Here is a 15123-nt window from a genome sequence, read left to right as displayed (position 1 = left end):
AAACAGAGATAATGGACATTTCCTGAACTTAACCTTTAGCAGTCTTTTCAGATCTTGTGATTCTCATCAGTCCTCACTCAGAAACTACTACTTGTGGTTACTTTATAAACAACACTTAAGGGGGTTTTTTTGTTTGTTTTTTGGAGGAACCGGGGATTGAACTCAAGCCCTTGTGTCTGCCAGGGAAGCTCTTATTCTACTGAGCCATTTCCCCAGCCCAACATTTATGTTTATTTCAGGGAAATGTTTCTAAACTAGATGTTCTAGATACCTAGAGTAAAGCCTCTCTTATCTTTTTTTAAAAAAACCATTTATTTTATTTATTTATGTGTGTGTGTGTGTGTGTGTGTGTGTGTGTGGCCAGCTCAGTCCACGAGGGGGAGGGGCTGACTGGCATGTGGTGCTGGAGGATTGAACCGCGGTCCCTGTGCTTCACTGAGCTTGTTCTAAGTAGGTGCTTTAGACCACTGAGCCATCTCACCAGCCCAGCCTCTCTTATCTTAAAGGACACATGTAGTATGCTCTGAAAAACTACCTTACCTGTGCCAGGAGGTCCTTGAATAATAGCTAGTTCCCTTGTGAGAGCGAACTGCAAGGCTTCCATTTGGGAGTCATCCAGCTTCAGGGCTTCTTTTGAAGGCCACTGGCTATGATCTAAGACATTAACTTTAGGACGTCTTAAGCCATCAGGAGTCCTCCAAGATTTCCCAGTAGTGGAGGGATTCTTTATTAAGGGGGTAAAATCATATCTTCCTCCCATTAGCAAGTATCTTGGCTCTTTTACATGAGAGTCACACTCCACAATATTCCTCTGGAAGGGGACATCTTCTTCCTGGACCTCCTGCAGTCCTTCTAGGACATGCCTATATGCCTCAAAGTACGCTGTTGTTTCCACCATGAGGAAAGAATCTGAGGGCTGGACTTCTGCTAGGAGCTGTTGGCTCTGCTCATTGAAGCAGAGCTGAACAATTCCTTGGTAGAGATCTTCTTGTTCCCGGTTAGATACAGTGGCAAAAAGAAACGTCTCAAAGTTGTCCTTGGACATGCACACCAAGGACCCATACAGCAATCGCTTAGAATTCTGCCAGCGGATAAACTTCAGTGGTTTTGTGTCAAACTGCACTTTGTAGACAATGCCTGATGATGAACACATGGGAGTGATAATCCTGGTATCGAAGTAGATTCGGATGTCATCAAACTTTCTCTTTCTTAGGCACTGGTCTTCAAAGCTTTGGAGAAGTTCCAAAATGCCTTCCCGTAGTGGCCTGACAAAATCTTCTCGCAAGAGTCGGAAGTGAGTATCCAGATAGACAGCAGTGCTATCATATTTTCCAGAAATGATGTTGGGACGAAGAAAAGGCCTTTCATCCAAGTGTACTTCATTGTAGGTGGGGTAAATGGGCATGGTTCGGTAGCTCTCCACATGGCCTTCTGCCTCAGGCTGCACTAGAGTGTAGGTGTCCACTCTCAAAGTGCCTTCCCGTCTCTTTTCCTGTAGATGCTCGATGATGGTCTGCACCTTTTCCAAGTTCTTCTCTATTTCCTCCTCTATGTCAACACCAGAGGCTCTCAAGGCATTAAGAGAAGCTGGCAGAATAGAAATGAGCATGGAAGTTTCCTGCACAGAACTGGCAGGGAAGACGCTTACAAGATCCTGGAGAAGGGAGATGATATTACTTATGTGTTCTGGATACTGGTTTCGAATGTCAGGAATGGGTTCAGTAATCATCCTTATTACATAAGCAGGCAGGCAGACTTTGAGGAATTTGGAGTTCTTTAATATGCCTAATACATGAAGAATGCTCTGGCGGTCCATTTTGGAGCTGCAAGCCTTCCGAAGAACCTGGCAGATGAGCTCGAGGAAGTTGGGTTTCATAGAAGAATGAGATAGGAGCTCCTTCAGCCCTAGACTTGTGGCAAGCGTGATGACCACCTCAGAGGGGTCTTTCTGTAGAAGACTTTCGAGGAACTTATAGCCCAGTTTCTTTACCTGCTGTGGCTGTTCTGCAGGCTTCTGGTGGGAGGTCCTCCACTGCTGGAAATTTTCATTGGACCATGGTGGTCTGTGATTCCTACCCTCTTGGTTGTCATTTCTCCGCCTGGCATCATTCTCTTGACCTTGTCTTTGGCCTCTAGCTTCATCACCAGGATGCCCCTCCTGGTTTCTTCTTCCCTGATGTGGGTTCCTGCCCATGGCCCTAAATCTTTCTTCCCTTTGCCGGTAAGGAACAGGATGATTATTGGCTCTTGGATGCCTTCCAGGATGATTGGCTTCTCCTCTGAGAGCATTAGCTGGTGGATTATTGGCCTGATTTCTAGGTCTTGGTGGTAATTCTCCATCCGTAGGCCCTAAACAATAAAATATTGGTAAGAACAAATTCAAGGGGCAAGAAAACCATTAATACAATAATGAACATGTTTTTATTTTCTAAAACAACTAAGATGCCGGGCAGGGTGGTGCACGCCTGTAATCCAAGCAATTAGGAGGCCAAGGCAGGAGGATCGTTACGAGTCTGAAATCAGTCTGAGCTACAAAGTGAGCTCAAGGCAAGCCTGAACTGCATAGTGCGATCTTGTCTCAAAAAGATAATAATAAAAATAAAACAACTGAGCAGTTTTTACTTGGGAGAGGAAAAAAGGTTTTCTACCATGTTGTGTAATAAATAAGAGGGCTCAGTGGTAGAGTACATGCCTCATATGTGTGTAACCCTGGGTTCAATACTTAAGCCCTTAAAATAAAACTTTATTCTTGCTGTAGAGATTATAAAAATATTATTTTCCCAAAGGAGGCAAAGAAATAAACATTTGTTCAGTGCCCAATACACACCAGAGAATTCATACATGCGATATAAATTGATTAGCTCATTGGTTCTAGTTTCTAGCTCATATCAAACAATAGTCAGAGCATGAATTAGGCAGCCAAAACCATTTAGTTCAAGTCTGGGCTTCCTGACTCCCTCACTGCATAACCTTTGAATCTTAGTATCTGGCTTGATACAGATTACACATTTATATAAAATGGAACAGTACCTGACAAAGAAGCAGCTCTCAATAAATCTTAGCTATTAGGGGCTGGGGAAATAGCTCAGTAGAATAAGCGCTTGCCTGGCAAGCGCAAGGGCCTGAGTTCAATCCCCGGTTCTGCCCCTCCCCCCCCATCTTAGCTATTACTATGAATAACAGCAGTAATTTTTTATTGGGATACCCTATTAATTCCTGTAGGTGCTGATTCTACTAAACAATTATAACAGGTAACAGAAACCTCAAGTAGAATAAAACTATGAGGAAAAACACTACTTGAAGTTTGTCCAACAGCAGCTAATGTAGTCTAAAAGAAGACATAACTTTCTCCACCAAGATAGTTTCTTTAGCTAATTGACAGATGGTGAAGGAAACTGTAACACGGATATCAAGTTTCATTTCAGAAAACGGAAACAATGAACTGAAGCCTTGACTCAGGAAACTGAAATAAAATACTCAAATTTTCTTCTTCTTCTTTTTTTTTTTTTTTTTTGCGGAACAGGGGATTGAACTCAGGCCCTTGTGCTTGCCAGGCAAGTGCTTATTCTACTGAGCCATCTCCCCAGCCCCTCAAATTTTCTTCTTTTTGTATCATGAGTTCACCTACCTGGCAGTTTTGACTAACAGCACTTATACAGGAAGTTGGGGGGAAGGGATGGTGAGAACACAGTACATGCAGGAATGCTAACATCAGTTGGGTGAATCCAAGTTCCTCCTCTTTGTTCTCCCACACATTTCATAAGTGACTTTGCCCAACACACCCAAAGTCCAGGTTTTTTCACTTTGTCATCCTTTAAAACTGGTTCTTAAGCTGATTCAATTTAGCAGAATAATAAGATTTTAAGACTGCATACAATGATTTGATAATTTACTGTTATGAAAGTTATAACTAAGAAGAATATATGCAGTGTATTATTTGTTGAAACTGTACTTTTGATTTGATTTGAAACTGTCTCATTGCTATATGTTTATCAATAAAACTTTGAAAAGAAAAAAAAAAGTTATAAACACTTCAGATAACATGACATCAAATACTAAATCCATTTATAGTGCAATTGTTTTTGTACTTTGTGGAGAAACTTGACAACGTATTTGGCAAGACATAAACAATTTTATTATTTAGTGTTTTATTTTCAGTTATATTACAGCTTTTGAATAAAAGAGCATATCAATGTAATTTACATAAAAACATAAATAATGAGCAACTAGACTGCAATGCTTTTATAATTGTCATTTCAATATATACTTTTCAAACTCCTAAAATTAGAAGAAATTCCTATTTTAATATTTTGATCTGATTAAAGACTTTATCTTGAAGGAATGGAAAACTATTATTTCTCATTCTTTAAACATTCACACATCCTATAAGATAAGAGCCTCACGGTTCTTCCTCTCCTGTTCCACAATTAAGACATGTTGCAAACTTAAGACAGTAATGATACAGTGTATTAACTATGGCTATTCGCTTATTAATCTGTGGTGAAATTCTTACTGGTTCATAAGAAATTGACTTCTTATGAACCAGTAGGAATTTCATAATTAAATAAAATCAGTGAAATACAGGAACCCAAGAGTTGTTTTAGGGGCCAGAGAGATAGCTCAGTAGAATAAGCGCTTGCCTGGCAAGCCCAAGGGCCTGAGTTCAATTCCCCGTTCCACAAAAAATAAAAATAGAGTTGTTTTATAATAACAGTTCTGAGTAAATAGAATACTTACTTTAGTAGAGTAATGCTCTTAGAACTAACCTTGATTTGATAACCAGTACTCTACACTTACTTTATATTCATTATATAGCCACTTCCCACTTGTGGCTAATATTTAAAAATTTGAGTAAGAAAAATATTAAAATTATTAATGTATTATGATATAAATTATATTCAATTACAATATGATGATAGTATTTTGGATGTTATCATTAAGTTTTATTAATACTAAATTTAAATTTTGTCTCATTTTACTTTTAAAAATGCTACTAAAAATTTAGAAATTGTATTTTGGCTTATATTATGTTCTTACTAGTTAGCACTGTTCCAAGGAGGCGCTTATGCCACTGAGCTATCCCCTGGCCTGTCAGCACTGTTCCGAAACAAGAGTTTTTTCTATTTCTGATACTGCATCACTTGTTTTGTTCAAGTGAACTACATGCATTCATCACTTCTCTCACACAAAGGAGAGGGCTGGCTGTTTTTGTCTTTCAAGTCATAGATAAGGAATCCTCCCACCCATGCTAGGGGTTTGAGCCCAGGGGTGCTCTCCTGCTGAGCTACATTTTCAGCCTTTTCTTAATTTTTAATTTTTGTTTGGTTTGAGACAGAGTCTTGCTACATATGAGATGGACTTGAACTTACAGATATTTTGTCTCCACGTCCCAAGTACTGGGATTATAGGCCTGTACCACTATGCCCTGCTTAATTTTTTCCAATAGGGTCTTTACTATGTTGCCCAGGCTGGCTTTGAACTTGCAATCTTCCTGCCTCAAACTCCTGAGGAGCTGAAATTAGAGATGGGTGACACCACACTTCATGAGTAAGGCATTCTTTACCTGAAAGGTATTTAGGGGGAGAGGGAGGGTGCGCGCGCGCGCGCGCGCGCGCGCGCGCACACACACACACACACACAGAGTAGGTGGGAAACCTTACTTACCCCTGTAGTTAGAATGAGGATTCCTCGTTCTGGCCTCCAGATGAGGTCTTCTGTCCTCCATGTCTAACTCACTCGAACTCTTCTATATTCAGGTTACTTTTGTTATCTGAACTACACAGATTTAAGAATTATCAGTGCCCTTGAAACACAACACCTAGCAGAAAAACTCAAAAGCCATCAAACCAGTCCTTCTGCCTACATACTTTAAGGATTTATTAATCCTGAGTTAAATGTAGATTTTAATCATGAGCACAAGTTCTTAACTCTGTTAACACTCAATTATGATACAAAACATTAAATTTACAATTTACTTGATTTGAAAGGATCAAATTCTCTTTGTTCCTTTACTCTAGCACTCTCTTCAGGTATAGAGAAAGTTGCTAATTCACATCCCAAATGGCATCTCATTGGCTTATGCCTCAGCCAAGTTACTTATTCAGTTGTTAGGTTACATTTCCTTGTTGTTACATAGACAAATATTGTTCCCAGAGCAAAAAGAATACATTTCTGTTAATCCAAAACTGTATATTTATCACCCCCTTTTAATGGAACTTTTCAATTTAACTCATACACATCACATGGACTGTGGCTAAGGAAGAAGCAGGTGACTCAGAGAAAGGGATTTTTGAGGCTGCTTTAAAATATTCATAGTTAGAAACTGTGAATAGATTTGACACTGTATGGGAGGGAGCTTTTATCTTCATTGGAAAAAGCAGTTCCTTTTTGCCCCCTCCGGGGATACTTTTGTTGAGTCTCTTCTCTCAATTTATCAAACCCTGTTTTCAGGATCTAGGTCCAACATTTACAGTTGTTTCACTTTGTCTTTTTAAATTTCCTGAGAGGAAATAATTTTTCCGTTTGAAAAGTAATAAAATATAAACCCAGAAATGGAAAAAAAGGAAAGGAAGAGTGTGTAAGAATAGGAAATGGTGAGGAAAAAAGAGACAAAAGTGGGTTTCTTGGGAAAACAAGACTGAAATGGTAAATGAAGAAAATCAATGATGGTTAAGTAGGTTTAGAGCCGAGAATTAAGAAGAAAACAGCAATTGCCAGAGAGAGATGAAAGTGGCTGACCCTGAATATAGCAGCTAGATTGCTGGGGGAAATCAACAGTGGGGTCACAAGCACACAGGAGACACTACGGGGTGCAGGGTCAGCCAGGGTGGGGTGGCAGTTTTGTGAGGGAGGCCGAGGCAGTCAGAGCTGGACAGCCGGGGGCTCCTAGAACAGGGTGAGGCAGAGTCCAGGAGGAAGCGCCTGCTGGACAGACAGGGATGAAAGGCCGAGGATGGGGGTTGAACGAGGCAGGAGGGCAGTGTGGTGGGTGGCGGAGGCAGGCTGGGAAGCGACCCGGGGCCAGAGGCGGAGGGGAGTGACAGGCACTGGTAGGACGGGGGACAAGATGTGCGAAGGAGGTACTGGCACCGAGGAGGAGATAGAGGTACTGCACGAGCCACCGAGAAGCTGAGGGGCTGGGGTTACAAGAGGTAACAGAGGTGCTGAGGGGTGACAGGGACAGAGGGGCGACAGGGGTGCTGAAGAGGATGATGGGGCGCTGCGGGCTGAGTAGGCGATAGGGGCGCTGAGGACAGGAAGCAGGAACTCAGGGTGATGTTGGGGCTGAGGGGTGCCGAGGAGTGCCGAGGGGTGCCAAGGGGCGCTGAGGACAAAGGGACAGAGGCTCTGAGGGTGGCGGTGGGGTTAGGGGGAGAAGGGGCGCTGTGGACGAGGTGGAGGGGCTTGGAAGGAGGTAATGGGGCTAAGGAAGGGTGAGGGTCTCAGAGGGTGAAGCCGAGGGAGTGACCGGGGCGCTAAGGAGACCACAGCCTGAGGGTGGAGACGGGCTGAAGGGTGAGGGGGCGCCCGGAGGGGCGACAGGGGCCCCGGGCAGGTGCGGGACGGGAAAGGACCACTCACCCGGATCCGGAGCGGCTCTCTGCCCCGTCGCCGCGGCCAGCGCTCCGCTCCGGCCCAGGCAGGTCGGCGGCCCCGCCCGCAGCCGCGCACTTTCGGTTTTTCTTCCCCGCTGACCCTGGGCGGAGGGAGGAGCCGGGCGGGCGGCCCGGAGGAGGAGGAAGTGGAGGAGGAGGAGGAGGCGGCGGGGACTTGGGCGCGAGGGGCCGGGAGCTGGCACGGCTAGCGTCTCCGCCCTCGGGGAGAGCAAAAGAGCTAGCGCCGCTTCAGCTCCCCCGCGCGGCGGGGCCGGCGGGCTCGGGCGGGCTCGGCTGAGAGGGGACTGCGGGGGGCGGATGAGCAGCGCCCAAGGCCTTCGCAGGCCTCAGCCACCCCCAGCGGTGGGGGCACGAGGTGAGCGGCTTGGTGCGTGTGAAGCGCGACATGGCGGCGAGGCCGAGGAGACCGTGTGGCCCAGTGTGTACGGGGGAGGAGGGCGGGGCCGGGCTCGGCTCCGGCAACCATTGGAGCGCCTCGAGCTGGGTGGACCGGAAACTACATTTCCCAGGAATCATAGCGGGTAAGGGCCGGAAAGGGCGGCCCGAGACCCAGTGCGCACGCGCACCAGCAGCCTGTGCCTATATAAGGAAGGTCCAGGCCGCTCCTCGTTCTTTTGGTCTGCGGCGCTCTTGGAGCAGTGTGCGACCGTTTCTGCTTCGGTGGTAGTAGCTTCCGCCTTCTGCCCCACGTTTTGTGAACGGTAAGTGGCGGCCCTACAGCTATCACCTGGTGTGCCGTGGCTCCTCTGTAGGTACACCAAAGTTGTCCTCAGGTGAAATGAGTTGCCTTAGAAGTACCGGCGCCTAATGGCGTGGTCCTGAGGGCCCTTGGCTGGTGTAAATGATGACTACACTTTTTTCCCCGTCTTATCGACAATGCTGACCTTTCAGTATACTTGCCAGTTACTCCTGATACGCCAGCTTCAGAAGACCTAGACATGTTTTTTTGATCCTGGGAAGATGGTAATTGATGATCTCTTTGTAGATTATCGCAGTCAGGGAGTACAGCATGGATGTGGGAGAACGGAGTCACCTCTGGGCCTTGGACAGGGTTCCATTAAGACATCTCCAACCTTGGATCTCCTGAGCTACAGGGTAAGCATTTGCTTTCCGCCCTGTGATAGGACGCGTATCTTTAATAAAGCCTGTCTCTTGGCTGTGGAAACTTGGAAAAACAGATAAAACGTTAATGCTTTTATAGGAAAGGATACGGCTCAAGGTGTGGGCTATTGCAAGGAAATTCTATTTCTCTTCTATGAGGTCGTGGGTTCCTGGAGATTTTTAAACTACTGTATGATATGAAAAGCATGTAAGTTTCAGGGTAGATGGATAAAGAGTTATTTTATTTCAGGGTAGATGGATAAAGCGTTTTTCTCAAGCCAAATAATGGTGTTCAGTTGACCTAGCCTAATATAACCACGCAGCAGGATCTTTGATGGAAAACCTGGGTCAGACACAGGAAGCTTGCACGAACAAAACTGCAGGTCGGGGCTTCAGAAAAGGAAAATCGACCTAGTTGAGAGGACTGAGCTGCTTGCAGAACAGTGGACGACAAGTCCTGGTGTCCCAGTAGTTGTTGGCAGTGTCGTTCCAGTTTTCGGTCTGAGCCCTACAATAAGTGGGGACAGAAGATATCACTTACTTGCATGATAGTTATTCAAAATAAAGTGTCTGAGGGCGCGTGCCAGCCCCAAAGGGCAATAAGCCAGGTTAGCTATTTTAATCATCGTATATCTCTGGGGTCAAACAAGTCCGCATTTCAGCAAAAGTGACTTCTGCAGAATAAGGTAGGTGATATGATAAGTGAACCTAGAGGTGTTTAAGTCTTGCAAAGACATTAGGTTGGCCTGTGCCTTGAACTGGTTATCTGACTATTACCTGACAACTTGTCCCTCTGGTCACTATGTGTTAAATAAGGTAGAGGCTTTGGAAGTAAAGTGTTGGCGATTGCTAATAGTTTGGACATGAAATGCATGTTTTTTTACTTACACATCGTATCAGGCAAATCTTAATGGGGCTCATGAGAGTTTCTTGCTGGCATATATGATGACTTCACTTTTTTCCCCAACAGATCGACCATGTTGATCTCATTTATTTAAGCCAGTTTCTGTCTGATATGCCAGCTTGGGCAGTAACTGTCCCCTTCTGTGGCCATCTGACTAGCTGGTCAGTGCTGATCCAACTGTGATTTCATCTCAGGTTTGCTGATGGCCTAAACCAGCCTCTGAATGGAGCAAGATGAATTGTGGGCATGGGAAAGGGTTGGTAAGTTATGTTCTCATGTCTTCCTCAGAGGATGTAGCTGTCTTGTCTCATCCTGATAATCTTTGGTGCAAATTCAGCTGATGCAGTTGATGACCTAACTTTTTTCCCCATCAGATCGACCCTGTTGATCTAAATAACCATTAGCCAGTTTAGTCTGATGCATCAGCTTGAGAGAGAACTTTTTTCCCCCAGCATTCATTCATGTTACTTAGGCCCCATCTGTTAACTTTCTACAGGTCATCACAACCTGATCTTTGGTTCGTGCCTGTAACAGGTAAGGTTTTGGTGTGCAAACCTGTAGAAGAGATTTGCCCACAAAGACTCAGGCTGAAGTTGGGTTTAAAATGGGAGTCTTGGCTATTTCTAGAGGCTGTTCTCCCATAAAGCTATTAACAACTGAAAATCTATCTGTATTGCAATTATATTTAGGTTTTGATCCTAAATGGCAACATAAATGCCTCCCACCCTTTTTAAAGATGAACATGGGGTCTGCAATCTGGGTTTAGTTTTAGCCATGTTCTCCATAACTTGGAAAGGCTTACTTCTAGGTTTAGGGTGAAATGTTTTTGCTGCAAGAGAGTGGTTGTCTCTGGAAGTATCCCAGTTTGCAGCCTGTTGGCCGCGATGGTGATGGCGCCTTAAGTGCCAACACTAGTTAAATCTAAATACTTGAGGCTTTGGGTTTTTAGCCACCACTGGCCTAGTGGGTGGACCAAAGGACGTGTGGAGTAGTCCACGTTTTCACTAGATGCCTAGTTGTTTCACTAGATGTTGCCTTATCCTTGACATTTTGTTCTTTGTTTAGAAGTTTCTTGCCTATGGAGTGGGGAGTACAAAGACCTGACATCAGCTGTGTGTTCCTGAGCCAGGCAGCAGGTGTTTTTTGTTTTGTTTTGGTACTGGGAGTTGAACTAGGGACCCCGCACTTGCTTGCCAGGCGGGTGATTCCAATTTGTAACAGCTTTCCTACCTGGGAAAAGAAAATAAAATTCTTGAAATCAAAATGCTGTTGTATTTGATGTGCCAGTTGACTTGTGTGATTCACTTGTGTGCATCCAGGTTTATTGGGGGCATTGTGTAAGAATGAGCAATAAAGAATGATGATAGCTAAGGTTGGGCTTGCCCATTGCCCCTGACTCAAGTGATAACTATGTAAAATGGCTCTTGGTATTCATGCCCTTACCCCTTCTCCTTGAGGTTTAGAGATCAGGTAACAAGGTTCTGAACTGCTTGCCTGGACTACCTTTGGTTCACTGATAGTAACCAGGTATCCTGTTGTAGCAGTTTTGAAACCAAAAGTGGATGCCAGAATCTGATGATGCTGAAGTCTCTTTAAAGTGCATCTAGGGCCGAGGAGATGGCTCAGTGGAATAAGTGCTTCCCTGGCAAGCACAAGAGCCTAAATTCAATCCCTGGTTCCGCCAAAAAAAATAAAAATAAATAAATAAAAAATTAAAAAAAAAATAAAGTGCATCTAATGTACATTAAGCCAGTTGGGCATGTGTGCCCAGAGTTCCATGGCCAACGTAGCATGCAGTATCGGGGATCAAACTTGTGTCCTTGCATTGCTGGGCAAGTACTTAAACTGCTGACCCATCTCCCCAGCCCATAATAAAAATTGAATCTTTGTGTTCTTTAACGGAACAATGCTAATCTTTTTGTTTCCGGTGACCCTAAGGTAGATAGTGTTAAGCTCACTTTTTTTTTTTTTTTTTTTTTTTTCCTTTTTGGCAGAACCAGGGATTGAACTCAGGCCCTTGTGCTTGCCAGGGAAGCACTTACTCTACTGAGCCATCTCCCCAGCTCCAAGGCTCACATTTGAGTTGAGGATCAGTACAGCAAAACTTGTCTAAGGTTACACAGCCAGAATGGCTGGGCAGAAACTGACCCTTACCTTAATAGCAACACACTGCTTACATGAATTCTAAAGTGTACAGGAAGCCAGTTTCTACCTTAAGGTTTATATCCTTTTGTGTTTGTAGTGCAGATTGAAAAGATTGAACCCAGGATCTGCAGGCTGAGCAACTTTTCAATCCCTTAATGTTAGAATCGTGATATTGCTAAATTGCAGAATTACCCTGGTTGGGCTCAAACGTGGGAACCTCCTGCCTCGGCTTCCCATTGTGCAGGGATTACAGATTTATAAATGAGTAGCTGTAGGGGCCGGGGAGATGGCTCACTGGAATAAGTGCTTTCCTGGCAAGCGCAAGGGCCTGAGTTCAATCCCCAGTTCCGCCAAAAAAAAAAAAAAAATACCCAGCGGCCTATGAAAGAACGACCCCCCCTTTAAAAGGGGTCTGGCCTTAGCTCAGTTCTGGCAAAGCTTTCAGCCTCAGGGTGCTGTAGTTTGATCCCCACAACAGTCCGGCCAGGTAAACCACCCCTGAGTGCATTTGGAGCAAAAAAAAAAAATCCTTATAAATGAGTAGCTGCATAGCTGACTGGTTCATAGACTTTGCTGTTTGGTGGTTTTTTTGTTTTTTTTTCTCCCCCCGTTTGTTTTTCTATGATACACAGAGTCTTACTATGTAGTTCAGGCTAACCTTCAACTCACTTTGTAGCCCAGTCTGGCCTTGAACCCCAGCAATCCTGCCTCAGCCTCCCAAGTGCTGGGATTACGTGCCCAGTTGGACTTTACTGTTGAGAGGTCACCAACAGCAGAGGTAGCCCATCCTTTCCAGCTGGGAGTAAAAACCCTGGAGAGTTTGCAGCCACCAGAATTCCTTGGTTTGCCAGCTTGGCTTCCTTCAGCTCTGGGACAAGGGTGAATGAAGTCCAGGTCTCATAGGCTTTGCAACCTGTCTCCCCGGCTTCAGCTCAGCACAGTCCCACCAAGCTGGATGCTTTAGTCCCATCCTACTTCCTTGTCTTCTTAGCTGAGGGATCTTGGGGCAAATTCCTGCACCTCCATTATCCTGGGTTTCCTTGCTGTCAAGCGGGTTTCATAATGATACCTACATCAAGTGTGAGATTCAATAAAATTGAATTTGTGAAGTGCTTAGCCTGGGGCCTGGTGTGTAGTAGGGACACAACTAGTGAAGGAACCCATCTGCCACTGTCAGACAGGAGTGAGTCTGTTGGGGAAACAATATATTGAATGCGGTGTACCGATATCATTAAGTATTCTAATGAATGGGCGCCCAACTTAACCTCAGCTTGTGGTTTCAGAAACAGCAAGGCCATGTTTCAAAATAAATAAGGAACTGGGGGGTATTGCTCAGTGTGAAGACTGGGTTCAATCTCCAGTGTGCATGCACACAAGCCCAAAAGGGTATAAAGTTTCACACTCGGCAATATCCCCATCCCTTCACTCTTGTGGTACTGGGGATTGAACTTGGTACCTTGCACTTGCCAGGCAGGTGCTTATGCCACTCGGCTGTGTCTCTAGCCCTTAGTGTGACCCCCCCCCCCATCATCCCTTTTTTAAGTTCTGAGCAAAGTTGCCCAAGCTGGGCAAGAACTTGCAGTCTTCTTACATCTGGGATTGTGGGTATGTGCTCCTACACTAAGCTAAACTATGTGGCCTGTGACCTATTTCCTCCAATTGTGACTTCATGTCCTCAATTTCTAACATTGTCCACTAGTGCCATCCAGCTATGGTCCCATCCACGGGAGAACCATCCTGATCCAACGAATTCTGAAAGCCCCATCTCCAACAGTTGCTTTAGAAACCAAGCCTCTAATGCTGTATGGGAGCCTAATGGGGACCTTTTGATTCAAACCATAACCCTGTTCATTATTGTGAAAGTTTATACATTGGAACACTGCTGCCTGGGGGAGTCTAGCCTCTTGCTTGGGGTCATACACCATGGAAATAATGTTCTTGGCTTAGAATCTTGGCTTTGCCATTTCTTGGCTATCTGGTTTTGAGTAAGTAGCTCAAGGCCTTCCAGGTCTCTTATCTGAAAAATAAGGCTCAGTAGCTTACTTTGTAAGTGAGGCTAACAACATTTTAAAGGCTCACCCGTGCTGTAGCATATATAAGAATTTTATGTGGCTGAATTTTACATTGTATGTATCACTTTTTATTTATTCATCTGTTAATGGGCATTCAGTAGGTTCCATCTTTTGGTTGTTGGTAGTGCTGCAATGAACATTGTCACTGCAATATCACTACATTACAAGGATCTGTTTGAGTCCTTATTTTCAATAATTTTAGGTACTGAATACATTAATTTATGGGAATAGTTTAAGGACCAAAGGAACATTTAGAATTCTGGATGAAACTTCTCACACTTACTATTTTCAGTGTCTTTCAACCTTCTTGATTCCCTACATTTTTCCTGCTGCTTTCCTAATTGTGTGCCAGGAAAGACAAAGCAGGGTCTCTCCCACACGTGTAGCTCCAGCCTCTGTCTGCAGGGGGCACTGTGGACACACATTTCTTCATGTGACTAGAAGCTTCCATCCTGGCCTTGGAAAGGGGGAAAGCCCTTTGGCCAGAGCCTGGCAAATGGGTAAGTTTTCAGACTCTGCAGTCAGCATGACTAGAGTGGACTGCAACAGTGAAGTCTTGGGCAAGGCTGGGGTGGGTGGGGTGGGGTGAGGTGGGGGTGGGGTGTCCCAAGGCCTTAAGCATGGGCTGCTGACTGACTCCAGACTCATGCAAGCAACAGCTCTCAAATGAATTTACCCACAATCCTTCTGGTCCAACAAGTCAGAATGCAGTGTTTACTTGTCCAAGTGATCTTCTGTCCCATTACATTTTACTACAGGGCAGCTACTACCACATAGCCAAAGCTTCTTACGTTTAAATGAAACCAGAAATTCCCAAAACGTCGCCAACTGACTCTCCACTCTATAAAGAATAAAACCTCGGGGCTGCAGAATCACCAGCAGGAGACTGCTGCTTGAGCTGTGTCCCGTTCACCTCAGTACTTGGCATTCTTCAACTGAGATGCCAGATAAAATGCGATGCGTGGTGAAATGTGAATGTCAGATAAACCACAAAGACTTTTTAGTATATACTTCCCTATAAATTCACCATAATTGACTTGACTTGGCACTACATGCGATTAACTCTTTTTTCTTTTTTGGTACCAGGGATCAGATTCAGGGTCTTGCGTTTGCCAGGCAGGCGCTTATGCCACTGAGCTATATCCCTGGCCCTGCAATTAACTTTTAAATCCTACTCAGGATGAGACTGTAACAGCAGACAGACAATTCAATTAGGTTAAAAAAAAAAGAACTAGGAATGGTCCTTTGGAAAGATCATACTAGACAATAGAAGGGACATAGGCCA

At 44.6% G+C, this 15123-nt stretch overlaps 1 protein-coding gene, 1 long non-coding RNA gene and 3 other non-coding genes across 7 annotated transcripts in view; 4 read left to right on the top strand and 1 right to left on the bottom strand.

The window, feature by feature from the left end:
- The window catches only part of Znfx1 (zinc finger NFX1-type containing 1), a 31731-nt gene extending 23724 nt beyond the window's left edge, over window positions 1-8007 (bottom strand). Inside the window, exons 1-3 of one of the 2 annotated variants that reach the window (XM_004636048.2) lie at window positions 7582-8007; window positions 5665-5775; window positions 541-2349 (exon numbers count right to left, since the gene is read on the bottom strand). In XM_004636048.2, coding sequence (XP_004636105.1) covers window positions 541-2349; window positions 5665-5725 — 1870 coding nt within the window. In that variant the 5' untranslated portion in view covers window positions 5726-5775; window positions 7582-8007. The remainder of the gene's footprint in view (window positions 1-540; window positions 2350-5664; window positions 5776-7581) is intronic. The other variant, XM_023720689.1, reaches the window with a different exon arrangement.
- A 215-nt stretch (window positions 8008-8222) lies between these two features.
- Window positions 8223-10879, top strand: LOC111818021. Of its 2 annotated transcripts, XR_002822096.1 has the most exons (5): window positions 8223-8317; window positions 8602-8711; window positions 9816-9881; window positions 10118-10155; window positions 10687-10879. It is a non-coding gene; the product is annotated as an uncharacterized LOC111818021 (long non-coding RNA). The 2 variants fall into 2 exon arrangements; XR_002822097.1 differs by lacking the exon at window positions 10118-10155.
- Window positions 8448-8538, top strand: LOC111818042. The gene has a single exon (XR_002822116.1). It is a non-coding gene; the product is annotated as a small nucleolar SNORD12/SNORD106 (small nucleolar RNA).
- On the top strand, window positions 9650-9740 carry LOC111818040. Its single transcript, XR_002822114.1, has one exon. It is a non-coding gene; the product is annotated as a small nucleolar SNORD12/SNORD106 (small nucleolar RNA).
- LOC111818041 lies at window positions 9958-10048 on the top strand. Its single transcript, XR_002822115.1, has one exon. It is a non-coding gene; the product is annotated as a small nucleolar SNORD12/SNORD106 (small nucleolar RNA).
- Window positions 10880-15123: the final 4244 nt, after the last annotated feature.

This window comes from Octodon degus, unplaced genomic scaffold, assembly GCF_000260255.1.
Source record: "Octodon degus isolate 3935 unplaced genomic scaffold, OctDeg1.0 scaffold00077, whole genome shotgun sequence".
NCBI classification, from domain to species: Eukaryota; Metazoa; Chordata; class Mammalia; order Rodentia; family Octodontidae; genus Octodon; species Octodon degus.
This window is presented reverse-complemented; position numbering and strand designations above follow the sequence as displayed.